The 27702-nt window shown below is 42.6% G+C and overlaps 3 protein-coding genes across 4 annotated transcripts in view; 2 read left to right on the top strand and 1 right to left on the bottom strand.

Annotated features, from left to right (window-relative positions):
* Nucleotides 1–202: 202 nt before the first annotated feature.
* On the bottom strand, nt 203–2768 carry LOC141014353 (caspase recruitment domain-containing protein 8-like). Its single transcript, XM_073488092.1, has one exon. It carries the CDS (start codon nt 2766–2768, stop codon nt 984–986), a length of 1785 nt encoding a protein of 594 aa, XP_073344193.1. The 3' UTR covers nt 203–983.
* Nucleotides 2769–5542: 2774 nt separating this feature from the next.
* On the top strand, nt 5543–10171 carry LOC141014251 (uncharacterized). 2 transcript variants are annotated; one of them, XM_073487973.1, is made up of 3 exons: nt 5543–5629; nt 6622–6790; nt 7144–10171. In XM_073487973.1, exons 2-3 carry the CDS (start codon nt 6778–6780, stop codon nt 9249–9251), a joined length of 2121 nt encoding a protein of 706 aa, XP_073344074.1. In that variant the 5' UTR covers nt 5543–5629; nt 6622–6777; the 3' UTR covers nt 9252–10171. The 2 variants fall into 2 exon arrangements, with proteins under 2 accessions (XP_073344074.1, XP_073344075.1); XM_073487974.1 differs by having other exon boundaries at nt 5551–5633.
* A 1441-nt stretch (nt 10172–11612) lies between these two features.
* The window catches only part of LOC141014354 (LIM zinc-binding domain-containing Nebulette-like), a 30217-nt gene continuing 14127 nt past the window's right edge, over nt 11613–27702 (top strand). Inside the window, exons 1-2 of the mRNA XM_073488093.1 lie at nt 11613–11846; nt 15667–15761. Coding sequence (XP_073344194.1) covers nt 11778–11846; nt 15667–15761 — 164 coding nt within the window. The 5' untranslated portion in view covers nt 11613–11777. The remainder of the gene's footprint in view (nt 11847–15666; nt 15762–27702) is intronic.

Genomic DNA, 27702 nt, shown 5'->3' on the forward strand with positions numbered 1-27702 from the left:
TAGCAGAACTCCAATCAGTATTTTATTGACATTAATGTTCAATGAAACAGTAACAATGATAAACAGTATAAAAACATGTTTTCCTTCTTTTGTTGTTCTTTTTCACCCACTGGAAACAAATCATCCAACAGCTGAGACTTAAAGAATATCAAAGTACCAAATGATATTAAGTTTTACATTCATACATAAACATTCATGATATAAAAGCAGAAACATGTGATTATTTGTCAGAGCAGTGTTTTAAACAGAAGCTTCTCATCTTGTTTCATGACAGTAAAGTTCTGACTTGAGTCCCAACAGCTCGCTCACATTATTAATAAGGTGGCTCCCCCTGCTGGCTGCTGAAGGTACAACATCAACTAAAGAGAGTTGTTATTTTGAGATACAGTAAGATGAGATCATTTACTGTACAATAAAATAAGAGGAGGGAAACTAAGTGCCTCTAAGATTAATTCAAAGATTCACACCAGGCTGGAAAGTGTTGTTTCTCTTCACCCACATGAGGTCATGATCTCACCTGGAATAAATGTGAGTCAGCTGCAGAGTCACAGTGTTACTGACACTACTGACAATAAGTGACATTAAACAAAAGGGCCACCTGAATACAGACACTCTACCTGCTGTACCTGAGGAGTCCCATTCATTTTTAGTTGGAGGTCGATTGAATGACACCTGGTTCTTGTTGGGGACTTTACAGAAAGCAACACGACAGCAACAAACACAGAATGTAAGAAAATAAACAGACAAAAGTGCTGAAATCAAACATACGAAGCGTCAGTGATCGATAAGCATCAGCTGATAGACGTCATAAAAACTGTTTTCAAGATATCTGGTTAAAAATGTTTTAAAGATTCATGAGTTAAAAAATATTAAAGAGATTCAACATTTAAAAACTGTCCATATCTACAATTCTGACTTTGAACTCAGGGTTCTGACTTTGAACTCAGGGTCCTGGGAGGGGTCGGAGTTCTGGTAATTTAGCTTCAGATCAGCCCAAGATGTTCACAGAGGAAGGGGTCGAGCTCACAGAGGAACTCAATCATCTCTGAACTGGCAGCGTCACCTTTCTTCCTCACTGTGTCGATAACAAAACGAGCTTTGTCTCTTCTGTTTTGCATCTCGTCCGCTGACTCCCTCTCAGGATCAGTCAGCACCGTTTTCTCCAACAGTTTGTCCAGCAGACTTTTGAGAACAGGTCCTGATATCCCCTTGATGAAGCTGCTCCGTACGTCAAACAGCTTCTTGTTTGGAGGCAGATTCAGAGCGCTCTGCCCACAGGACTTCTTTAGTCCAGCAGATGAAAGACAAACTCGTCTCTCCCAGACACTGTGTCTGTTGGTGTCTCTCAAAAACAGTTTAATATGTTTCAGGATTTTCTCTAAATCCACCTGGAATGATGTAAAGTAGTTGTCATAGTTGTCACAGTAAAATTCTGCTGTTGTTGGTTGAACTAGAACTGAGTCGTCTTCAGGACAAGTGGACAGTGTGTATTCCTGCTTTGGCAGCAGTTTACAGTGTGGGGATGTCTCTATGTAGAGCTCATCTCCAACTAATTTTTTCCTGGTGCGCTGCACATCCTGGAGCACGACATTACCCGGTAGCATCAACACATTGAGGAGAGATTCAAGATCTTGATCATCCGGAGGCCTGTAGAACAGCAGAACCAGCGCTTGGACCGGCTCAGGAGGTGAGTCTTCATCCTTGACGTTACCGAAACCAGAAAACCCTGTGATGTTGATGATCACATGAGTTTCTGTTATCTTATGAGGGGGGATGAACTCGATGCCCTCATCCTTCACGTGAGCAACTGACAAGAATCCACATCCAGCTGTGGAGCGGATCTCACAGTGTGGGAGATGAAGCCGACACACAGACTGCTGCAGACATTTGATGTCAAACAGGGGTCCTGCAGGCTTCTTGTGATGTTGGGCCAGTAGCCTCCTGTCCCAAGAGACGATCCTGTAAACCACGTGTCCTTCTCCCTCCATGTGGAACACCAGGCCTGTCACACTGCACTGGTACAGGCCTGGGCAGGAGCACAGGAACCGGTAGGTTTCATCGTTCTCATCAACAGTGACATCAGGTGTAAACTCCTCAAAGCTGCTTTTTAACAGCAGGTCAGGTAAGCTCTCTGATGGTCTGAGGGTCTTGTTCTCTGCAGAGCTGATTTGACTCAGTGAGGGAACGCTGTGAGAACGAGGCAAACAGCTGGAGCCTCTTTGACTCCGACCAGGATCTGAGGACAGTTGGAGGTGAGGACGGGTCGGCTGGGTGTTTGTGACTGAGGACTTCACTACTGTAACAGGTGCCTCCAATATTACCAAGGCGTCACTGTCACCTGCTGCCTCACAGTCAGACGGCACAGACGACAGCCGAGATTTGTCATTTATATCTTCTACACTTTCTGCAGTGTAGACATCAAGGCTGCAGCTGAAGCTGCCATGAATATCTCTGATCAGGTCAAATGATTTCTGAGTATCAGAAAGAGAGTCATCGAGATCCATGAAGTGTTGAAGGGAGGATGGACCAGCTGTTGCATGCAGCTCAGTTTCCCTGGTATTATCCTGACTGTGTCCTGGTGGAGCATCTGCTGCAGTGGAGGGAGTCTCCATCACTGTTTCTCTGAGTGGACCAGGTGGAGGTCGATCTAACGTGTAGTCAGAGGAATCAGCAGTAGAAGCAACACCAGGGGAGGATTTCTTTGATTTCTTCTTCCTTCTGGGGCTGTGGATTTTGGATTTTCTTTCATGTTTCACAGCTGACTTCATTCTACTGCGTTCAGAAGTGTCACAATCAGAGTCAGAGGAGTCAGTGTCAGCAGTTATTTTAGGTATACGCTTCGCAGAGTAGTCTAATGACATGTCAGACACGTTTTCAGCCTGTGTTAAGGTCCTGTTCTTTGCAGAGGGTATTTGACTCAGTGAGGATGTGCTATAAGAAGGAAAGTATTTCACTATTGCTGCAAAATAGGGAGGTGAAGGCTGTTGAAGACGAGGATCAACAGACAGAGGGTTTTCAGTTGAGTAGTTCCCAGCAGTAACAAGTTGAAACATTTCTTCTCTGACCCTACCGCCAAGCTTTTGAGGGTCAGCGTGTATTTGTGTTGAACTGGAGCCAGGCAGAAAATATCCTCCGCCTGACGTTTCATGTAATGGCTTCCCTGGACTGACTGTTTCCCAGGTATTATCCTGACTCTGACCTGGCCTAGCATCTGCTGCAGTGACAGAATGCATTTCCCTCCTCTGTCTATGGATTAACTCATTAGTAATATCAACAATAGATTTTTTCTTTCTCCCATAGGTGATTTGGGGTTTCTGCATCTTGTGTTTAGTGTCACGATCTGAGTCAGTATCAGCAGTCGTATTAGGTATACGCTTTGCAGATCCAAATAGCACGTCTGAAAACTTGTTAGCTGGTTTAAAGGTCTTGCTATATCGGTGGTCCAAAAGATGTGATGGTATATATCGACTTTGGACAGTATTCCAGTTTGATGTAGGTGAGGACAAAGAGAAAAAAAACGGGCCTGGGTAAGGTAGTATATTGTGAGTCGCGTGTCCTTTCGATTTTTCTTCAGTGCTGGATCCAAGGACAAAACCGCGGCGCCATTTTTGCAGTTGTAATGAAGGAGAAGGAAGACATTCACTTCTGTACTTCCTCTTTAACCTGCAAACAGGCAGAGAGAGGGCAGATTTGGGAAGCAGTTCATCATGAACAACCTCCTCTGAACACTTCTCATCCGCAGTCATCTGTTTCTCTGAGACAGAAGTTTGACCTCCTTGATTTTTGTGTAACGACTCATCTCCCTCTTCATTCAGCTCTTCCTCCTCAGTCTCTGAAGTGTCATCTGCCTTCTGACTACAGTCTGCGTCCTGCTCAGCAGAGAGGGGAGGACGAGATGTTCCCTCTGTTCGCTCCATCTTCTCTTTGTTTTCCAACTTGATCTCAAACAGAAACTTTGTGTTTTTCTTCTGGTCCCAGAACCTAAAATAAAGCAGAGGATTGAAAATTAAAATCATTTTAAAGTTGTGTTAGATTTTAAAAACACATCTTAAATGTTAACCACATATAACACAGTTGATAATCAATGATTATATAAAGATCATTGACACTCTTGAATGCAGAAACAAGAGATGTTTTGTTACATTACATTTATGTTTTCTGTCATACAGAAACGTCCACTTTAAAAAGGGCAAGACGTCTGAAAATGACTCCTTTTTTAACATTTAAACTTTGACCACACTATTTCTGAACTCAGTGACTCAGTCAGCTGACTACTGACATTACTGTCAGCTGAGTGTGTCTGTGGTGTCAACAGATGTTGGAAACAGGAAGAGAAGACGTAGCTGTCCTCCGATATGACTCTTAACATAACTGACCTGTGGTTGGGCTCCTGTTTGAGGAAACATGTCTGACCTTCAGTATCAAAGTTGCTGGTTGTTACAGAAGAAGTTGGAAACAGGAAAAAAATCACAACCACAGACGCTTCAACTGACGGTCACCAGTTAATCCAGAACACCGGTTTACTCTGATCTGTCATAAGACCACAGACAAAGTCATCCTTTAAAAATAAAAGTATGTGAAGTTATTTTGTCCTGTGTTTCCAGTGTGTGTGTGTGTGTGTGTGTGTGTGTTGAAGCTGTGTGTGGTTCCGTGTGTGTAGACACCAGTGTTGTCTCTTACCGTCTTCAGGAGTGTCTCCGGGTCGGTGTGTTGTCTTCACGGTCGGTTCTGACAGCTGTAGTCCCTCGTTGGCTCTGATCTGAGGACGCAGGCGGACTTTTACGCACAGATTCCTCCATCATTGTTGTCCATGTCTGTCGGGGACTGACACGTTTCCACAGCGGGCGGTGGGTGTCTGTGAAGGGGGCAGGACTGGTAACACTACATTTACACTTTCGGTTTCGTTTTGCTGTCGGCGGGTGATTTTGCTGAGAGTTTTCAGCGCTGATGGAGCCACAATGATCAGACTTCTATGTGTTGTAGTGAGACAGTGCTGAGGTTACACATGGTGTTATTATCTGTTATATCCACAAACCCCCTTTAGTTTAGATTATGACTTTTAAACGTCACTTAAAAAGCCTCAAAATATTGTATAAGTATGGACTTGACAATACGAATACAGAGCCTGAAAGGTGATTAAATCAAAAATGTAAAAAATCACTTTTGTCTTAATCACACACACAGCACCAACAATACAACCAGGGCTGTAGCCAGGATCTGAGACATACTGAAATTTATAGTTAATTAGACTTAGTTAAATCATTTCCTGTTAAGAAACAATTAAATGATCCATAAAACATTTATTAAGTAATTGTAACAAGTAAAAACAGCCGCTGCAACTCATCCAAATCCAATTTTCATCTATTTGCTGGCGCTGATGGTTTTTCCTCATGATTCACTGGTTCTGTCAAAATGCAGAGAAATGCATATATTTATACTACAGACTTCAAAATGACATTGACATGACCCCAGTATTTCTAAAATCCTGGCTACGGCCCTGTTGGTGCAGGTGTGTCAGCAGCAGGTGAGGCATCAACAGGAAGTGGGAAGTGAAGAAGTCCGAGCCGGGCACAGAATGGACGCTTGCGTCAGTCAGGAGGAACAAGATGTTAAAATGGAGACATATGAAGTATGTATGTATTATGTATTATGTATATGTATATGTATATGTATATGTTCATATATATACAGGGTTCGAGTTATAATCTGAGCTTTGCGGGCAGTAGCAGCTGTGTGACCTGTTGTGATCGGATCTCTCTTCCTCGCTCTATCTGCACATGTAGTTCACATCCAACACTGGAACAGACGGATACACAGACATATCTTCATGTATAACGTTTGCCGAATCAACATCTATGTCCAAAAAGTTAAATGTGTCGCAAACAGCGCTGCGCAAACTTGACACAGTTTCTCCTACAGCAACGAGTCTCAAAATGTAGCGTTTCTTCAAGGGAGTCTGGTGACTTTCTCCCCTGACTTTTTACTGTGTGTAAAATTTAACATGTTAACCGTCAGTGTGTCTTATTCTTGTAAATCAGTTGAAACAGTGAATTCAGTCAGCTGTTGGCAGGTAAGACGCACTTCAGACACGAAGCAGGATTTTACGACGATGCCGCGACAAACTGACAATTTTTACAAGGAAAGAAACATCTTAATGTATTTTATTTAATGCCGAATTTACAAGAAGGTACCGATGATTTATAATTAAATGTAGCTGTTACACAAAGTTGATTAAGCTTCTCCTCGTGATGCAACAACTCTTAAAATCACACGATTTGTTAACGGAGTCTGGGATATTTTCTGCACTTCTTGCAACACCTTTATCAAGTAGATCACAACAGGTAATTAATTTAAATGAGAGAGAGAGAATATTGGTTGTAGTTCCTCTGGAAACATGTCAGGATATTTTATCTGCTTTAATGACAGCATACACTCGAGCTGGCATGGACTCCACAAGTTAGTGTAAAACCTGCAGGACCATGAATCAGATGATTTTTCGATGAGTTGATTAAAGGTGCTTTATGTGAGAATTTGAGTTGAACATGTTCAAAAATTAACTAAAATTACCAGCAGAAGTTGAATAACAATCTGATGTTATGACATCTGTGTATTGTGTTGCAGAGATATCTACTGAAGCTAACCCGCTAACCCGTCCCATCCCGGTCCAAAGCTCCTGTGCTGGCAGTGTGAACACCAGCGCTCCCATAAAGCTGAAGAACATCTCAGTATTTGGTTCATCCTCCTCTTGCTTTAGTGACAGCGTGGACTCGAGCTGGCATGGACTCCACAAGTTAGTAAAAACCTGCTGACTCACGTTGTCCAAGCGAGATTTGACAGTGTTCCACAAAAACGTCTTGTCAGTTAAACTGTTCATGAGAAATGCAATGATTTTCTTTATTTCCAGATTGATCCAGATTTCTCATATTTCAGTGTAAAGTGGAAAAGATGTCAATCTTAGTTTTGGTGGATCCACAACTAAACACGGGAACATGGACAAGAATCAGCGTGCATGTCTCATTTAACCCAAGCACATGTTATGAATTCGTTAAGGACTGTCAGACTCTTTACTATCACAGTATTTGGAGTTAAACAGTTGGTTTCTGGGTGAAATTAATGTGACATTTTCTGCTTTGTGTTTTTCAGCGCTAAGAAAGAAGACGAGAGCGGAAATCCCTTTAAACAACGCGCTGAAAGCTTCTGAATATCTGCTGCTTGCTAGAAGAGGAACCGTGTTAGAATCGTTCCACTGTGCGTTCCCGAGGCCTCCCGTGTACAGAGCTCCTTCCTTTCCCGTCTTTTTTTACGCTGGAAACAGAAAATATAATCAAGAGATGTCCAGCTCCGGATATGTTAAAGATGAGTTACATCAAATTGTATCCTCCCCTCCTCCTGAAGTAAAGCGCCTCGCACAGTTGCTCCATAATATAGGAGATGAACTCCCGGAAGATGATCGTATCCGTTTGGTGTGTGCACTGCCACCTACTCCCCCGATCACCTACTTTACCTTACTGCGCACCTGCAGAAACTCCCTCATAGCTTGCCATTTACTGCGCTGTTTACTCCGCCGTTTACTCCACCGTTTACTCCGCCCTTTAAATATTTTCACAAGGAATCATGGGAGTGACCACCATGCCCCGGAGGAAATGGAGCAACATATTATATTACAGAAGAAGTCAGCTGGAGCCCCCCTACCAGGCCGTTCTCACCTCCTACCTGCCCCAGATTGCATTCAGAGCAGAAGAGGCTCCAGCTGTAGTTCTCAAGAGTTATCAGACCAGATCTCAGATCCTCTGGACACAGATGATGATGATGGCCTCAGGTTTAACTACATTCATACAGGAGATGGAGAAAATAGATCTGAGCTGTCGTCTGTGCCGTCTGACTGTGAGGCAGCAGGTGACAGTGACGCCCTGGTTAAAATGGAGGCACCTGTTACAGCTGTGAAGTCCTCAGTCACAAACACCCAGCCGACCCGTCCTCACCTCCAACTGTCTTCAGATCCTGGTCGGAGTCAAAGAGGCTCCAGCTGTTTGCCTCGTTCTCACAGCGTTCCCTCACTGAGTCAAATCAGCTCTGCAGAGAACAAGACCCTCAGACCATCAGAGAGCTTACCTGACCTGCTGTTAAAAAGCAGCTTTGAGGAGTTTACACCTGATGTCACTGTTGATGAGAACGATGAAACCTACCGGTTCCTGTGCTCCTGCCCAGGCCTGTACCAGTGCAGTGTGACAGGCCTGGTGTTCCACATGGAGGGAGAAGGACACGTGGTTTACAGGGTCGTCTCTTGGGACAGGAGGCTACTGGCCCAACATCACAAGAAGCCTGCAGGACCCCTGTTTGACATCAAATGTCTGCAGCAGTCTGTGTGTCGGCTTCATCTCCCACACTGTGAGATCCGCTCCACAGCTGGATGTGGATTCTTGTCAGTTGCTCACGTGAAGGATGAGAGCATCGAGTTCATCCCCCCTCATAAGATAACAGAAACTCATGTGATCATCAACATCACAGGGTTTTCTGGTTTTGGTAACGTCAAGGATGAAGACTCACCACTTTTCCCGGTCCGAGCGCTGGTTCTGCTGTTCTACAGGCCTCCAGATGATCAAGATCTTGAATCTCTCCTCAATGTGTTGATGCTACCAGGTAACGTCGTGCTCCGAAATGTGCGGCGCACCAGGAAGATAAATGTTGGAGATGAGCTCTACATAGAGACATCCTCACACTGTAAACTGCTGCCAAAGCAGGAATACACACTGTCCACTTGTCCTGAAGACGACTCAGTTCTAGTTCAACCAAAAGAAGCTGAATTTGATGAGGAGTCCTATGACAACTACATCCCATCTTTCCAGGTGGATTTGGAGAAAATCCTGAAACATATTAAACTGTTTTTGAGAGACACCAACAGACACAGTGTCTGGGAGAGACGAGTTTGTCTTTCAACTGCTGGACTAAAGAAGTCCTGTGGGCAGAGCGCTCTGAATCTGCCTCCAAACAAGAAGCTGTTTGACGTACGGAGCAGCTTCATCGAGGGGATATCAGGACCTGTTCTCAAAAGTCTGCTGGACAAACTGTTGGAGAAAACGGTGCTGACTGATCCTGAGAGGGAGGAAGCGGACGAGATGCAAAACAGAAGAGACAAAGCTTGTTTTGTTATCGACACAGTGAGGAAGAAAGGTGAAGCTGCCAGTTCAGAGATGATTGAGATCCTCTGTGAGCTCGACCCCTTCCTCTGTGAACATCTTGGGCTGATCTGAAGGTAAATGAACAGGTGATGCAGGCAGAACCTGTTGACCCAGTGACCTCCTTGATCATCATTGATCGTCCTTTAAAACTACCACAGAAGAGTTTCCCCTCCCATCACAATCATTGATTTCTCCTCACCAAAGTCTTTTATTCATTTTCCTTCTGTAGATATGGACAGTTTTTAGATGTTGAATGTAAAGAATTTCATTTTTACTGATTAGTCCGTTTAACACACCTGTGACCAAATGTCTTAAATGCTGTAGCACTTTTTATGACCTTTGTAGTCGTTATTATTACAGATCAATGATGATATACATGTTTGATTATCGTACACTTTTGATGTTTGTTGTCATTTTATCTTACTTGACTTTTGTGTTTTTATGCTGCTGTATTTTTTTCTGTAAGGTGTCATTAAGTTTTTCAGCTATCATTAAATGATCTACCTCAGTGCATCTAAAAACAGTGACTTTATACCTTCATCAGCCAGCAGGTGGAGTCATTTGCTTGTTGATGGTCAGAGTTAGTGTCAGGTCACTCTTTAATGTCATGTCATAAAAACTGCACAGATAAATAAGCCCATTAAGAGGAGCCATCACAAAATATAACAGTAAAATGTATTTTTTATAAACTTCACAGTACGAGAGGAGGCATAAACAGACAGCTACTGAATGCTCCATCACAAAATACTGTTGCTGTTGTATACTATATTTGGATTTTATGTCATATTTGTAAGGGACAGTTGGGTCTGTCTGTATCAGTTTATACAGTATGTTGGTCAGTAAGTGAGGGAGCACTGAGTATCTTTGTCTAAACTGTCCTGCTCAGAACACAATGATTAAATCATGGGTGAGGGTTATGAAGAACAACATATTTTTGGTCTATATTGTTTCTGTGTCACTGAATCTACATGTTGACAATAAAAATGCTTCTAAAAAAATCCTCCAAATATTGAAAACGTGTTTTTTTTAATTTTGACATCCTCTTGTAACAATAAAAATGAATACAAAATTATTTTATATTAATATTTTGTACGACAAACAAATAGTTTTTAAGCGTTATTGTTATTATTGTTTCCCCCTCGCTAACTTGCTTATTTAATGTGTTTTGAACTGTGAAGCCACTTCCTGTTCAACTTCCGGTTTCCTCCTAGCTAACTCCTGCCATTTTATTTATTTTACTTTTTTTTTTTACTTTAGTCACTTTATTTTAATCATTTAATGTCTTTTCATTTTTATGCGTTTTGAACAGCACGTAAAGCCACTTCCTGTTTTCCTCTGGTGAACTTCCGGTTTCCTCCTAGCTAACTCCCGCCATTTTATTAATTTATTTTATTTATTTATTTATTTTATTTCAGTCACTTTTTGTATTGTATTGTATTGTATTTTAGTCACTTTATTTTAGTAATTCAATGTTATTTAATGTTTCTATGCTTTGAACAGCACGTAAAGCCACTTCCTGTTTTCCTCTGGTGAACTTCCGGTTTCCTCCTTGCTAACTCCCGCTATTTTCTTTCATTATATTTTATTGTATTGTATTTTATTGTATTATATTGTATTGTATTGTATTGTATTGTATTGTATTTTAGTCACTTTATTTTAGTAATTCAATGTTATTTAATGTTTCTGTGCTTTGAACAGCACGTAAAGCCACTTCCTGTTTTCCTCTGGTGAACTTCCGGTTTCCTCCTTGCTAACTCCCGCTATTTTCTTTCATTATATTTTATTGTATTGTGTTATATTGTATTGTATTGTATTGTATTGTATTGTATTTTAGTCACTTTATTTTAGCAATTTAATGTTATTTAATTTTTTTTATGTTTTTAACAGCACGTAAAGCCACTTCCTGTTTTCCTCTGGTGAACTTCCGGTTTCCTCCTTGCTAACTCCCGCTATTTTCTTTCATTATATTTTATTGTATTGTATTTTATTGTATTATATTGTATTGTATTGTATTTTAGTCACTTTATTTTAGTAATTCAATGTTATTTAAAGTTTCTATGTTTTGAACAGTACGTAAAGCCACTTCCTGTTTTCCTCTGGTGAACTTCCGGTTTCCTCCTAGCTAACTCCCGCCATTTTATTAATTTATTCATTTTATTAATTTATTTATTTTATTTCAGTCACTTTTGTATTGTATTGTATTGTATTATATTGTATTGTATTGTATTGTATTTTAGTCACTTTATTTTAGTAATTTAATGTTATTTAATGTTTCTATGCTTTGAACAGCACGTAAAGCCACTTCCTGTTTTCCTCTGGTGAACTTCCGGTTTCCTCCCAGCTAACTGCTGCTAGCTTGTAGCCGGTGGAGCGGTGGGTCCCGGCGCAGCATCTTCCAGCCTTCAGTCCGGACGCGGAGCCGCTGAGTGAGGCAGCACTGACGGCGTCTCTCTGACACATTTTCAGCCTCTTTCGCTTCAGTTCACGGTGTCGCTGGTTGACGGGCGGCTCGGCGGGGACTCGCGGGACTCTCGGGCTGGACTACATCGACTGCACCTCGGGGTAACGAGCGGACTGAGCCCCGCGGAGGTTTGGAGGATGAACCCTCAGTGCGCCCGCTGCGGGAAGATCGTCTACCCGACGGAGAAAGTGAGCTGCCTGGACAAGGTGAGCACTTTGTAGGGAAAGAGAGGAGCGAGCAGAAACACTCAGGTGTGTTTTTAATTCTCCACATAAATGCAGTGATGTTACATAAGTCTGACAAAACCGACAAAAGTGGCGCACGTCTAAATTCAAAGTGGAGTCGGATCACGAGATTGGCGAAGTTGTTGGAGACGCAGGTGGAGGAAGAAACACACCTGTCACTGGGTTTAAAGCTCAAAACACCTGCACAGCAGTGGAAAATCTATTCAGACTGAAATATCTCCTTCAGCAGGCTTTAATAAAATGTAAAACAAATACATCAAAATGACATTATCACTTTGTTACACCAAATAAAACAGTAAAAACAAGTTTTATTGATGATCATAATCTCCATTAATTGACTTTCTGTCCACTAATCCATTATTTAGATTTAGTTGATACTCATTCACACAATGTTAAACCCATAATCATGATTAAATTAGTGGCGGCTATAGCAAACCTTATAAGATGTGCGTGTATGTTTAATTAAGCACACTTTACCTCACAAAATGCTCATTTAATATATGTTTATTCAGCCTAAGAGAGGCACATATATGGAGTCATCACAGTGCCATTAAAACAACTGCATCTGTACAAGAATAAGAAAATAAACGTGGATATATGAAGAGACATAAATGAGCGAGAACATCGAGGAAAACACAAAAGCAATAGTGAAAAGAATAAGAGATAAAAATAAATACAAATACACAGAACAAATAGTGAGTAATGTGCAAAAATAAATACATACGGTGTATTTTTAAAATATATGAATAGATAATAAACAAATACATGTAAAACACAATGAAAATGCTTATAAACATTCTTCTGTATTTTGTTTTTGTCTTCATATTTCCACATTTATTTTCTTTTTCTTCTGTAGATTTTATGTTTCTTTTTTATTGCCTGTTTTTTTTACACAATAATCAGCTTATGATGACTTTTAATAGAGATTGTTTTTCCTTTGTCACCATTCATATTGTCTGTACAATCGTCTCTATTATCAATTTCCCTCTTTTGTGTTTCTGTCCCTATATTTTCGATGGTATTTATGTACAAAAAGTATAAATATGCTACAAATGAGTAGTTATAGAAGTTCCTAAATGAAACCGTGAACGAGCCATTATTACAGATACAGAAATACCCTAAAAAATACATATTAAAACACCAGAAATAGTCATAAAAATCACATAATAATAACATCTAGATAAACATCTTTGCCTTTTTATGCGAGTGTACAAAGGTAAGTGTTGGTTTCTGTGTTTGCCTGGTAACACCTCTGTAATATTCGGTTGCATAATGGTGATAAATTATTTATTTATCTTCTGCAGTCTCATGCATTCACTGTCTGTCCTATGAGGCATCCGATGACACAACAGCATGTGGGCACCGAACATGATATTAGCTCCCGCATTTCATCATAAAAGGCTCCCATTTCACAGAGCTGTTAGCAGATACTGTGTGCTGGTTGGGAAAGTGAAGCAAAAGGACCCAGATTGTAAGAACCAGCGAGGTTCATCTTCCGACTTGAGCTTAAACAATGTGAGAGGCGGCGTTTAGAGAGGAAGACGCTGGCAGAGAAACAAAGAAGTGTACGGAGAAAGTGAGAAAGAGAGTGTGAGGGCGAGAAATTGGCTGCTGTGTCCAACAAAAGCCCATTTAATCAGCCCGTTGAGGACTCGTTGTCACTGCTTTCACATTTTAGCTGCAAAGACATAAGAACAAAATTCTGAGTGGGAATAAAATCTAAGGTAGGGGTGAAGTCTTTTTGGGCCCCGGTGCGTCACGTGACGCTGTAATTACCAGTTTGGCCACTAGGAAAACGTTGTCCTGAAAGCCTGGCTTTCAAATACAATATGTAACATTTCTGCATTAAAAAACAACTTGAATTTTGTTACATTCTGCCGACTTGTGTACTCACATTATCCCAAATTTCTCCAACAATGTTCAGCTGGTCTCCTGTCGCTGTATAAAACTAAAACATTACCTCGTCTGGAGCATTTGTGCCCGAGGTCACGACGTCACCGAACCGTCTTAAGTTTTCATCGTTTTGATTGAGGGGCCCCTGACGGCAGAAATTAAATCCAGCACGTTTCCAACACAGGATTAATACAGACGGCATACGACCACATTAACAACTCAAACAGATAATTTAGTGCCGATTCACCCTCTGAGGATTCGAACACTCCTAATGCACGACAGATGGAGGCCGATCAGAACTGGAGCTGTAACAACAAACGTTTGGCAGCAAACCGACTTACTTCAGTCTGTCACACTGAGATCTGAACACACGTCAGTTTTCATCCAGCCTCCGACTGTATTTATATTTAGTTGATGAAAGATTTCCATTTGCCTCTCTCTAAACACTGGCTGTCAAACTGCATCATCAACAAAACACAAAGGAGACAGTCCCGCCCCTGTCGTTTGATTGACAGGCGTGTTGTGAGCGGGACAGCGACGCCACACTGAGCAGCAGAGGTGAAATCACGGCTTCGAGGTTCATTCATGAGCAGCAGCCACGTCGCCTGAACTTTCTCAGCACGGTGACCTAAATATGGAGTTTTGGTCATGTGATCAAATGATTAATATTGTCATCAGTTCCTCCTCTGAGCACAGCAGCAAAGTGAGAAAATAACCCCAACCCAGGCAGAGGGCTGCAGATACGAGACACTAACACACCTTTTCTCCTCACAGAGAGGTGAAGTCACGGCCTCTCCGCTGGACCTCATGGGTCCTTACTTCAGAAAAATATGTATGAGTGGATAAAGAGAGACAAATAAACTACACATGTTGTGTTAGGATTTGAAAGATAGTTTTTCAAGTCAATAAAGTGTCACTCAACACCAACATGGAGCCGACTGGGCTCAGGAACGGTCGTAAAAAAGATGAATATCACAATTGCAACTGCAGTTCTGTGAAAAGTTAATATACAGGAGCAGCTCTACAATGGTTAAGTTAGGAGACGACGTCGCTAACGACACTGTTGGCTGTGTCGTCTTTATAATGACATATTTTCACAGGCTGATGACAAACTGACACTTTATTGACGTTGGAAAATAAACTTTAAACTGACAAACTGTCTGTTTCTGTCTTCTTACATCGTCTTTGTTTCGTCTCGCTGCGTCTGCCGTGCGTGATGTGCACTGAAAGGTTGAACTCGATGGCGATGACGCCAAATAACAATAATCCATAATTCACCTCAAATGCATCAAACTAAAGTAACAAGCCTGTTTTGAAAATGTGAGGAGGAGAAAGTTCAGATGTTTGTGTTCAGATGTAAAGTACAGATACCAGAAACATCTACTGAAGTACAGTGATGAAGTATTTGTACTTCATTACTTCTCACCCCTACAATGCAATCGCCAGAACAAATGTTGGCACCGTACGTTTCTGCAAACCACAGATATGTTGAAACTTGTTTCAGATTCAGAAAAGATTGTGTTTTGGCTTAAAATGGCTGTTTTTATCACCAATAACAGCTCAATGTCTCCTTATAAAATATCCAGTTGCTTCACACTGACAAATGTTGAAACACTGTCACTGTCTTCTTGCTTAGTTGGAACGCCGCCCTCATCTTCTAGCCATGTAATCTGAACGCGATGTGAGACGCTTTGTAGAAACCTTCAGATGTTTGTGTTCAGCTGTAGGGAGGAGAAGTCAAAGAAATACTCACACTGGTGCAACTCTAATGTCAAAATTATGAATGATTCAAACTATCTGGTACAGCCACAGTGACTCTGCATTCGTGTGTGTGTGTGTGTGTGTGTGTGTGTGTGTGTGTGTGTGTGTGTGTGTGTGTTGTCTCCAGAACTGGCATAAAGGATGTTTCCACTGCGAGGTTTGTAAGATGACCCTGAACATGAAGAACTACAAGGGCTACGACAAGAAACCCTACTGCAATGCGTGAGTCCTGCTCTCTCTCAATGTTCTCATGTCACGTACTGTATATAACTCTCATTATAATGCACTTATAATTAGCATATTGTTCGCTTGCACTCTTCAGACTGTGAGTTCAAGTGTTATTTTCCTGTGTACGAACTCTCTCCGGGTGTAAACACCATCCTCTGGCTGTAGCTGCTGTGTTATTATGTGCATCTGTTCATATCTGAGCCGACCCTTCCAGGTTTTTATAGCAGCGATGGTTACGGTCCGTGGTTGTTCTCGGTGGTTTTGGTTGCGAGCCCAGCCCTGCTCCGCTCCCCGCTGCTGCTTCTGTTTACAGCCCCGACTCTGTGCTGCTAACATGCTCTGCTTGTTATTATCTGTTCGCCATGATACACAACACAAGCATTTATAGCCCCGACAGAAGCTGTAGTCGTCATGGACGGACCTTCATAGACACCAGCTAGATTAAGAATGTGGAGGGAGGTGAAAGTTGGATCTGTGTTTGATGGATGTTGGGAGTAAATCACAGCGTGTGCTGGAAACTTTGTTGCTAGTATCTTGCGGCTGCAGAAGGGAAAGGCTGTGGCTGTGACCTTTGACCTTGTCGCTGATGGTTGTTTGTAATGTTAATGATCTGAGAGCTGAAGCCTATAATTGTGACGACTTCATCACTTATTTTAAGTTCACCCAAAAATATGAAGTCAATTGTAGTCGACAAAACATTTCTGGAGCTTCACAGTAAAACAGCGTCTGCTAAACAATCTTTTTCTGAACTGAACCAAACTGGGAGCGCACAGTGAAGATGAAGATGAAGATGAGGATGAGGATGAGGATGAGGATGTGTTACCAGCGTCAGATAGGGTGCGTGCTAACGCTTTGAGTTTAGCAGCTTAGCTAGAGGTGTGAATCTTCACGATGCGATTAAGAGTCAGCTGTCTGCGGTTCGTATGCAAAACGACGCATCTCAGTGTACATCCTCCTCACTGATCTGTATCACTGCACATGGCAACTTATCATCTAAATCCCCCTATTATTCAGAAAGTCCTTCCAATGATCAGACTACAGCAGCCTGTATCCATCTGCAGTGCCTTACACGTTTGTTGTAATCTACAATATGTTGCTTTCACGTGGCAGCTTTAAGATAAGGCGTTTGTTGACTCTGCAGCACACATCTCTCTCAGAGTAAGACGGCAGAGTTGACAGCGCCTCCTCAGATCTTGGCTGATTAGCTGGGCTTGCTGTACATTAACAGTTATTATTTATGGCTACAGGTGTTAGCTTCAAGTGAAAATGGCTAACGTGATTAGTAATTGTTGTGAGGCTGAAGTCTCGTCATGTTCGTGCTTCCCAGCAAGTTCATAAAATCTGACATGTGCCCCGAGATCACTCACAGATGATCGACATGCCTCCTACATAAGTACCGTCAGCAGTGATGGGAGTAACGGTGTTACTAGTAACGGCGTTACTAACGCCGTTACTTTTTTCACTAACGAGTAATGTAACTAATTACTTTGACTGTCACTGTAACGCCGTTGCCATATCCGACACCCCGTTACCGTGCGTTACTAGTCGCATAATGAGTTTTTTTTCCCTTAACTTCATGATTGAACTCGTGTGTGCCTGTCTTAATAATAATAATAATAATAATAATAATAATAATACATGAGTTTTATATAGCGCTTTGCGTGATACTCAAAGTCGCTTGAGAGAGAGGAGGATGAGAGAGCCGTCTCAGCAATTATTGGCTGATGTGTAGTGAGATTACGTCTTCAGCCAATCAGAGAATTGGGTATGTGTTTCCGCATGCATAGCGCCGGGTACAGAGATTTGAAAGAACTTTGGCGGGTGCTTTTAGCTTCTTCTTCCTGGGGTCCAACAATAAAATCACAAACCGTTAAAACTTCTACACAAATCTGTACATTCATTTAAGCACCATACATTGAAAAGAAAGAAAAAAAAAAAAAAAGAAAAAAAAACATTTAATATAAACTACTATAAAAATGGTTTAAGACTGTTAGATTGTGTATTTCTCTTTAAAAAAAATGTTTTAAAAGTCTATCATCCATTGTAATTTATATGGAGTTACAATAAATGCAAAACTCAGGTACTTGTCTTTGTTGTTGTGCACTCTATTCATCTGGCTTATGAAACACACGCTGAGAAGGTGGGGGCCGGGTGGTGAGGGTTACGGGGGCGAGAAACGCAAAAGTAACGGAATAGTTACTTTTACTAGTAACTAGTTACTTTTATTGTGGAGTAACTCAGTTAGTAACTCAGTTACTTTTTAGGAGAAGTAACTAGTAACTGTAACTAATTACTTTTTGAAAGTAACTTGCCCAACACTGACCGTCAGCCTAATGTCCGCCCACAATTCAAAGCATGGGAACAATGCTGCAACCTAACTTTATTGTCCAGCTGAGGCCGGACAATCAACAATCAACATAAGCTCTCGATTATGCTCCGTCTCTGCATCGATGCAGAATCTTCCACATCTGCATCGCGATGCATCTTATAATCTAGAAGTTTCCTCACCTCTAGCAGCTACGGTAAAGATTTCACTTGAAAAAGGATGTAAACAACATCTTGTCCAATCAGTTTCTGATTAAAGGGCTTCTGGAGACTGAAACAAGCTCAGCTGCTTCAGTTGTTAAGCAGAATGCTGCAACTCTGTTTTACTGTGAAGCTCCAGAAATGTTTTGTGGACTACGAGACTTCAGCTGAGTTTATATCATCAGGAGGAGATGATGACTGAGTTTACATTTTTGCGTGAACTGTTCCTTCAATTTAAAAAGATAATAAATACTTGTTGTGAATCGAACAGTTGGTTTGTTATTTCTTGTAGTTGTGTCGCAGATAAAGATCTTTTGAATCGCAGCCAGCAGTGAGGAGAACAGACACACACTTGTGTCCACCTCGCCCTCCTGTCATTGGCTCTACAAACACACACACTCACACTCACACACATGCAGGTAGACACACTCACAACAGTGGACTTAATGGCAGAGAGGTTAAAGTGACCTTTGACTCTGTGAGGTTAAAAAGGCGTTTCCTCTCAGCTCGTCGAACACACCGTCTTTGTTTCCTGTCAGACCTCCCTCGCCCTCCTGCAAACAAACAGCAGTTCAGTCCTGACGGCTGCAGCTGAAAAGTCTCTTTTGTTAGAGCGTTAAATCCTGTGTGGACATCACTGATCTTATTTCCTTTATAACGTGCTGCACTTGTTGGATATAGATATAAAGATAAGTACCAGATCACATGGTGGTGTTTATCTGTAGGTTAATTCGGGTCAGCCCTCCTCGCTGTCCCCCACAGACGAGCTAATGGCTTCAGAGTGTGTTTTTACTGTGTGTTAGCTCTCAGGTGAAGAATGTCACAGCAGCCCAATAAGGACCTGCAGGGTTATTTATTCCACTTAACACGGCCGCTGTAAAAACACAACTGAAAGTCTGACTGTCAGGTCTGATGTCTGGTTTCTGAACTTCGTCCCCCACGTTCTGGATGACAAGTTACTCTGTTTGCGATATTCATCCCTGAATAAATAACAGTGAGAGAAGCGAGCTTGTGACCGGAGGGCTGTCGATTCAAATCCCTGAGACCGGCAGGAAAAGTCTGAGTGGGGGAAGTGAAAGGTAGCACTTGCTTCTCCCTCATTACCTCCACTGAGGTGCCCTTGAGCAAGCCCCTTAACCCCTGACTGCTCCAGTGAAACTGCTCAGCAGCTGCAGATCAGCCTGTGTTTTACTGAGCAGCTTCCAGGTGTGAATGTGACTGAAAAAGAGAAAACGCTCAGTGAACCCGCAGAAATCCTCAAATTGCAGAATATAGACACAACATGAGGATCTTGTAAAAGAAAAAATATATTTTATGAATTTGTTCAGTTATTTTTTGGGCAGAAAACTATTTTCAAGAGGGAAAAAAACTAATAAACAAACAAACTTTATTGTCCATTAAAGGTGGAACATAGTTTTCCAGCCGAGGTCTTTCACTGTGTTGTCACTGCTGCCTGCTGCCTGTCTCTCTCTCGTCTGTTTGTCCGTATGTACAGTGAGTACGACAGGTTTGTTTACTGAGCAGAACGCAGCTGCAGACTTCCTGCAGGGATTTCTTACTCATCACCGAGACCCTTGCTTTTGTACCTCAGTGCTACATGTAGCGCTCAGCGTCCTGTAATTAAAGAGCGTCTCTGTGAGGCTCCTTGTTTTCAGTGCGACATAACTGGTGTGAGCTGTTGTTTTTCTTGGCTTATTGTGTCCTGCGTCTGATCCGTCTCCATTGTTGAGCCGTGGCTGCGGTCGGCACTGTCATGACAACAGTAACAGTTCTCAGTTGGGCCCTGTGTTGCTTTCATTTCTTCTGTAGCGGCTTCGGTTCGTTCTCGAGGTTCTTGGATTGTAAAACATCCGAATGGATCCACAAAATTAGCAGAATCTGCACTTCCTGGTCTTATTGCAGTTGCTGCTGTTCAGCTGTGTCATTTTGAAAACAAGAAGCAGAGTCAAAGGAACATTTTACCTCTAACAAACTATTCCAAACCACAGAGATATTTGCATCTTAGCCTCGTGGGTCAGTGGCAATATTGAGTCCTGTTTGGCTCAAATATAAAAGAAATGAGCAGCAAAGATCCGGCAGAAGAAACAAGTTTACCTTCACTGCAGGTTGATGAGGTCTGATGAGACTCCAGGTGTTTATTCCTCCAGAAGGTCTGGATCTGCACCAGACCCTCTTTGTTTCATGCAGCCGTAGTTCAATAGATTAAACTAAATGTTCATCTCTGCATACATTTCTTTTTCCATCTGCAGGATTTTCCAACAACATGCATGTTTTTATTCTTACACTGAAACTACTTTTGTGGCATTTTGAGCTGTAAGAGTGCAAAGTTCAAGATGGTGATATCCAGCGGATGTGAAGCCTTCTTGCAGATGACGACTATTGACGGCAGTGGGACGCTCTCTTTTTCCCTTCTACTCTCGCCTTCATGCACATAACCAAAGAAATAAAACAACAACGCTTCAGAGAGGACACACCTAGCTTTCTTTCCAAACACTTGTCCTGCGTGTTGTGAAATACTAGAAGAAGAAGAATTTGAAAATGAAAATCACCCGGGTTGAACTGTGATTTTGTGACCGTGGTCCCGTGATTCTTAAGATCCTATCTGCAGCTCAGGAAGGGGAGGCTGACCGAAAGGAGGGGGACGAGTGGGGGAGCAGGATTACAGCAGCACATGAGGCTCAGCACAGTCGAACTGACTTTATTAAAGGACCATTACAACCAGGAAGGTAGTCGTCACAAACAACAGGTTGCACTGAAGCGAGGATGGAAAGCAGGCGCCATTTCCTTAAGTTGCAGACACAGAAACAACAAAGAAACACACGTGTGTAGACAAACGTGTGGATTCCTATGACAGGTCATGGGATTAGATTTAATCTGTGGTGTATGACTGCCCTCTGTGAACCCGGGTCCCTTCTGACCTCTGAGCTGTTTTATTAACTGCTGACACATTCTTCACTGTGGAGCGAGACCTCTGTGAACATCTTTATCTGCAGCTGATGGTTGTTTTCAGGTTCATCTGTTGGTTATTTTTCAATAAATCATTTTTGGTCCATAAAAATGTCAGAAAATGATGAAAAATGGCGGCCAGTGTTTCCCAAAGCCCAAGATTAGAGGTCGACTGATGAGACTTATTCAGGGCCGATACTTTTTTACTTTACACACTTTTACTGCTCTTTAGTATATTTTTCAGGTACTTTACTTGAGTATTTCCATTTTCTGCTACTTTATACTTCCTCTCCACTACATTAATTTAATACACTTAGATCATTCAGTGTTTATAGGCTATTAATTGATACATGTTACCAATCAGATATTTTTGTAGGCGGGACGTTGTAGGACATTTTTAAATTAGTTTATTTTATCAACAGTCTGACAGAAAAATCAGTGATGCCGATAATTTGAAAATGCTGAATATCCGGTAGATTAAACTGTTCAAACCAGGGAAATCCCAAAGTTTCCTCGAGGTAACGGTGCGTTTCATTTGGTCGCCTGTCAATGTAACTTCCAGGAGAGAGTCAGAGAACAAAACTTTAAAACACCTCGTCTGTGAGCATTTATTCCTGAACCACGTCACTTAGATTTTCATCTGCAGTGGTGGATGAAGAGCTGATATATTGTTTTCTCCTACCCAAGATAGCATCGTAACCTAAAGATATTCAGCTTACTGTCCCAGAGGAGGACTACTCTGGGCCCAGACGCTTCCTCCAGCCAAGACTCATGGAAATCTGTTCAGTAGTTTTTGTGTAAACCGACAGACACGGGTGAAAACATACTGGAACTTCCTTGGTGGAGGTTAAAAACATAAAATATCAAATCTTGGACATCTTCTCACAGACTCTTCTTGTCAGTAATAGATTACTTTTTCACGAGAAGCAAATGCAGAATCATCCAGTGATGCTCGCTTGTAGTTTGAGCTCTAAAACATGAGCAGCTCCGGCTTTGCAGCAGAACAGAAACAGTCTGATGACGACGCTCATAGCAGGCGACATCCTGTGTGAGATATTACTGTTTAATTAAGTTACCCTTTATGCTAATTAGTAATAATCAAAGCTGCTTATGTAACGCTGCTCACCAGCTGCTCGTACGAAGCCGTGCGCCTGATGTGGCTGAAGTCTTAAAGAGGTCACTTCTCCTGTCCCGTTCTCTCGCTCTGAGTGTAAGTCGACGTGTTAACGTGGTTTAACATGTGGTGTGAATGTTAATATCAGCTCAGATTGTTGTGATAAAGACTGTGTGATTATGTAACGCAGCTGCCCACATAACCCAGATTACTGCTGTCTTACTGAGCTCCTCAGCAGCAACAGAGAGAAACATTTCTGTTCAGTTCTGTCTTTATTGTCTCACTGAGACCGGAGACAAGCAGGGAAGGAAACAGATCCTGCAGCAGCTGTACGACATGATATCATTTACATTTAATGCATCTTAGCGCCGAGGGAGCTGGTGGAAGATGAGTGTATCTCCTTCTAGATCTGTGACAAAGCTCCACTGCTCTGCTCTTGATGTTTGTTGTGTTGGCATTGTGTGGCAGCTGCAGGACGCTTTAAAGTCCACACAGTCCAGTCGATATTTGGTGGAGCATGCCGTGATCGTGACTTCTGACAACATGGATGTACATGAAAAATCTCCTCGCCAGAATAAAAGTTGCCACTGTACATTTCTGCAAACCATGGATATGTTGAAACGATACGTTAAATATTGGTTAGAGTTAAGAAAGCTTCATGTTTTGTCTTATAAAAACCTGGTTCTGTCGCCACAAACACGGCTGGAAAATGTGCCGAGGTTTCATTCTTGCAAATGTTGGAGCACAGTCTCGAGCAGTGGTCTCTGGCTTGGCAGCCTTCTCGCCACCATCGCTTCCACCTCCTGACATGAAAGGCAGCTCATCACCACGGATTATGAATGTGGTATGATGTTTTATAGAAATGTCAATGACACGTAACAGATGTGAATGAATTTGCAGATTATCAGTTTTATCCTGGAGACAGAAGATCTGCTGCTGCTGAATCCAGTTTCTCCTGGATGTGCCGCTCACTCCAAGAAACACTCTGAGACTCAATTTGTGCTTCTTCGCCTCCTTTTACATTGACAGGATTCACATACAAGTCTCTCTGATTACAAGCGGTTTAAAAGAGCGACTGAGGGCTTTTTCCTGACAACAAAAACATCAGTGAATTAAGCCTGAGCGGAGAAGTCGCTGTTCAACCTGCTGTAACACCACGAAACAAATGACAGAGAGAGAGACAAAGAAAAGAGCAACTGAAAGGCGAGAGGGGAGACTGAGAATAAATCCGACTGTGAGAAACAAAGATGGTGAGTGCTGCTGGGAGATACGACGACGGGAAACTTATGTAACCCTCCTTCTAATCTTTCATGGCTGGAGCCGAGGATCTGCTGAATGGGGACGAGGAGGGGAACGGCAGCGACAGATACCGAACAAAGACCGAGCTCGACGCAGTTTTAAAAAGTAAATAAATAGACGTGAAGGATTTGAGAGGCGCAGAGGGACTGTGAGGCTCAGTCATCACCATGAGAGAGGGAGGAAGAGAGGACGGAGGGATGAGAAACGGCTCTATTGAAGGCTGGCTGAGAGCGTTACGCATGAATGAGTGAAGAGAAAGACGGAGGACAGTGAGGAGCGATCGCTGGAGACAGTGTCGTGGTGTTAGAAGGACTGTGTCTCTATAAACAGCCCAGAGATGAGACAGCTCTCTGTGTTCACTCCACTTCAGCTCCATGCTGTTGTTTTCTCATGTGATGCCCCGTCATGCTCTGAAGAGAGAGAGGCCCGATTCAACTTTTCTTTTTGTTCATTTCTACCTCTTTCCTCCTGTTTGTACAACTCTGCTTTCTTTATCGTCCCTCCATTTTCTTTTCTTCCTTTACTCTCCTCTCCTGTTTGTCTTGTCTCCTTTATTATGCTTTGATTTATTTTCCTTTCCTCCTTTCTCCTCCTCTCCTCACCTTTCTTCTCCCGTTCTGTCTGGTCCCTTCTCCCTCTTCACATCTCCTTCTTGTTCCTCTCCTCTTCTCTCCTCTCCTCCCTTGTCCTCGCCTGACCTTTCCTTCATTTCTATTCCTTCCTCTCCCTGTTTTTCCTCGGCTTTTCCCTCTCCTCTCCTCTCCTCTCCTCTCCTCTCCTCTCCTCTCCTCTCCTCTCCTCTCCTCTCCTCTCCTCTCCTCTTCCTCTCCTCTCTCCTCTCCTCTCCTCTCCTCTCCTCTCCTCCTCTCCTCTCCTCTTCCTCTCCTCTCCTCTCCTCTCCTCTCCTCTCCTCTCCTCTTCTCTCCTCTCCTCTCCTCTCCTCTCCTCTCCTCTCCTCCTCTCCTCTCCTCTCCTCTCTTCTCCTCTCCTCTCCTCTCCTCTCCTCTCCTCTCCTCTTCTCTCCTCCTCTCTCCTCTCTCCTCTCTCCTCTCCTCTCCTCTCCTCTCCTCTCCTCTCCTCTCCTCTCCTCTCCTCTCCTCTCCTCTCCTCTCCTCTCCTCTCTCCTCCTCTTCCTCTTCCTCTTCCTCTTCCTCTTCCTCTCCTCCTCCTCTCCTCTCCTCTCCTCCTCCTCCTCCTCCTCCTCCTCTCTGATGAAGATGAAGTGTAAAGGACACCACCGTCTGCTGTCAGCTCCTTGATGAAGATGTAAAACCCTCTGCTGACGTAGCCTCGGCGTCCTGTCCACTGAGGTGTGAGTTTAGCAGCAGTACTTGCAGCGTCGTTGCTTTGGTGAACACAGAGGTCACTTCTCGACTTCTTCACAGTATTTATAATCATATTTGTGTCAGATTTTCCTTCCGTCATCTCCTTCTCGTTCTCTCTGTCTCTAAGTCGCAGCTTTTCTCCTCTGAATCTTCCAATCGCAGCCGCTGATCAGGCCGGCAGGCAGCTATTAAATCCTCTGGGTGATAATATCTCTAACTTAAATAAGCACGGCCTGAATTAACTCCCCTCATTAGTCACGGCCTTTTATCAGAAGCTGCCACCAACAGAAAGGAGCGAGAGGTGGGTATAAGCATTAAATGTACCGATGAAGGTGAAGTAATTAAACACGAGTCGGCGCAGGACTTCAGGCTTTAAAGGAACAGTTCACCCAATAATTAAATCCAGTCATTATCTCCTCGCCCCATCCTGATGGAGGTGAAGTTTCATCGTCCAACAACAACAAAGAAAACATCAAACGGCTCCATAGAGCTTGTTGTGCGTTCTCGTCTCTTCATTAGATTATAGATCTGTTAATATATTGATGGTATATCAACGTGGTGATGCTTCATCACATGTTTTAAATCTGTTACACAGTGAAGCTAGATTGTTTTCCCAAATTGTTCAGCCCTTCTTTCCATCAGCATGGTGTTGATGGATTTACATATTTTGGTGAACTGAGTGACGTTGGTCACACACAAGATCAGATGAGATGAGACAGAACTTTATTAATCCCAATAAAACAATAACAATAAAATGCAATATGTAATAATAAAATGAATAAAACGATATCGAAACATAATAAAAGCTAATATTGCACCTGACACTGAACAGAGAAACAGCAATATTTAAAGTAATATTTTGAAGAGCAACTTTTTGAGCATTTCTAGTAAATGTGATTTTTTTAATTTCTTTAACACGTCTCACCACATTTGAGGAGCACAGCTGAAACGAGCGTTACGTTACTTTTATTTGAGCCTCATTTTACTGCAGTTCGTTAATCAATTGAAGACGAAACCCTCGGGGAGCAGGTGGTCTCAGCTTTTCATGTGCTGAAGTTTTAACTTCCAGAGTGAAATAGCGGAGCAGGTTCTTCCTCCAGACGGACGAGCTCTCCACAGACCAGGACTAATGTAGAGGACATGCGTGTGGAATAAGAACCAGCAGCAGCAGCAGCAGCAGCAGCAGAGTTCGGTGTGATGAAGGTGATTTTGATCGATCCTGGTGGCTGTGGTGATGTGGCATGCAAACAGATACACTGCCCCGCTGCGACACACACTCTCATACGCTGCATTACTCCGTGCCCGGGGGTGTATAGATGCAGCAGTGTGTCTAATGTCAAACTAGGCCACTGGTTGCAGAGCAGACTCACAGCGTGGTGGACTGCACTGATCAGAGTGTTCCTCGGCTGTCTGTGTCGGTCTGTTGTGCACCTGACTGAAGCACAAATCACTGCTTGTTTTGTATCTGTGCTGACATGATTGAAGCGCTGAAGGATTGATTATCAGTAAATCAGTTCATTCATTAAATGTGAGGATTTGCTGCTTTTCCTTGTCAGTTGTGACAGTAAATGAAGAGTCAGTTGGGAAGTTGTTTTATGCAACTTCCACATTGTTTCACATTGTTGATAACCTGAGGCTCTGGACTGGAATTTAAAATAAAGTCCTGGAGGTTTTGGATAATGATAGTCTGCAGGGTTGAACAGGTCAGAGAGTTTGAATAGAAATGTCTGCCAAACATCCTCGCTGCTCTCCAGCTCACTGAAATATTCAGTGAATATTTTGTGTCTTAAAACTTTAGTGTCTTCAGACCTAAAGATGAACATCAACAGTGAGCTCAGAGAAATTTGGAGAATTGAAACAGATCAGTTGAAGTTGAAACAGACCCGTCATTTACATTACAGTGAAGCACCTGGAGATCAGACAGGGTGTGATCCATTCTGACTGATCTTCTTCTCCTCCTTCTTCTCCTTCTTCTTCTTAGTGGTATTCACACCTGTACTTTGAGCTGCCCACCTGTGATCAGATCACTCAGGATGGATGCAACAGGGCCTTAGGAATTATGGGATGCCACATCTTATTGATCCTTAAAGAGTGAAATAATGACCCTGCAGCTATAAAAATATACATTGAAATATAGTGCTTGTGCATATCCTCATGTGTTTTAGCATACACAAAAACAAAACACCCTGACCTGTTCATGCTTCATTGTGCCGACAATAACACAGTGTGCGTTAGATTCAGTGTGTTCCCTTGATTTGATATTTGTCTGTTGTGCTGCTGAACTGTCAGGAGGGTTTACAGGAGCCAAGTCTGTCCTGAGCCCACACTGAGAGTTTCATCAACACCTAAGCAGGAAGATGGAGAGCGGCCAGACTGACCAGCAACACACACACACACACACACACAAACACACACATGCACAGAAAAACACACTCATACACACATTCAGCTGTCATCCCTGCCCTCTCTTCCTCCTCTTCATCTGTCTCGCTCACGGTGATTCACCAAAAGAGCAGCCATGTTGCCTCATGTCACTTTGTAGAGGAACATCTCCTGTGTCCCTGCAGCTGAACACGAGGCCTCGTCCTCATGTCCATGTGCTGCTTCTGGTGTTGTTGTTGTTGTTGACAGTGAGGAGGACTGGGCTGTCTCTGGCTCGTCCCCCACCATGTAGCCAGCCTGGTGTTAGCTACAGTGACAGCCATGATAACCGCCATGCCTCCTG

Source organism: Pagrus major, chromosome 19 (assembly GCF_040436345.1).
Source record: "Pagrus major chromosome 19, Pma_NU_1.0".
Taxonomy (NCBI): domain Eukaryota; kingdom Metazoa; phylum Chordata; class Actinopteri; order Spariformes; family Sparidae; genus Pagrus; species Pagrus major.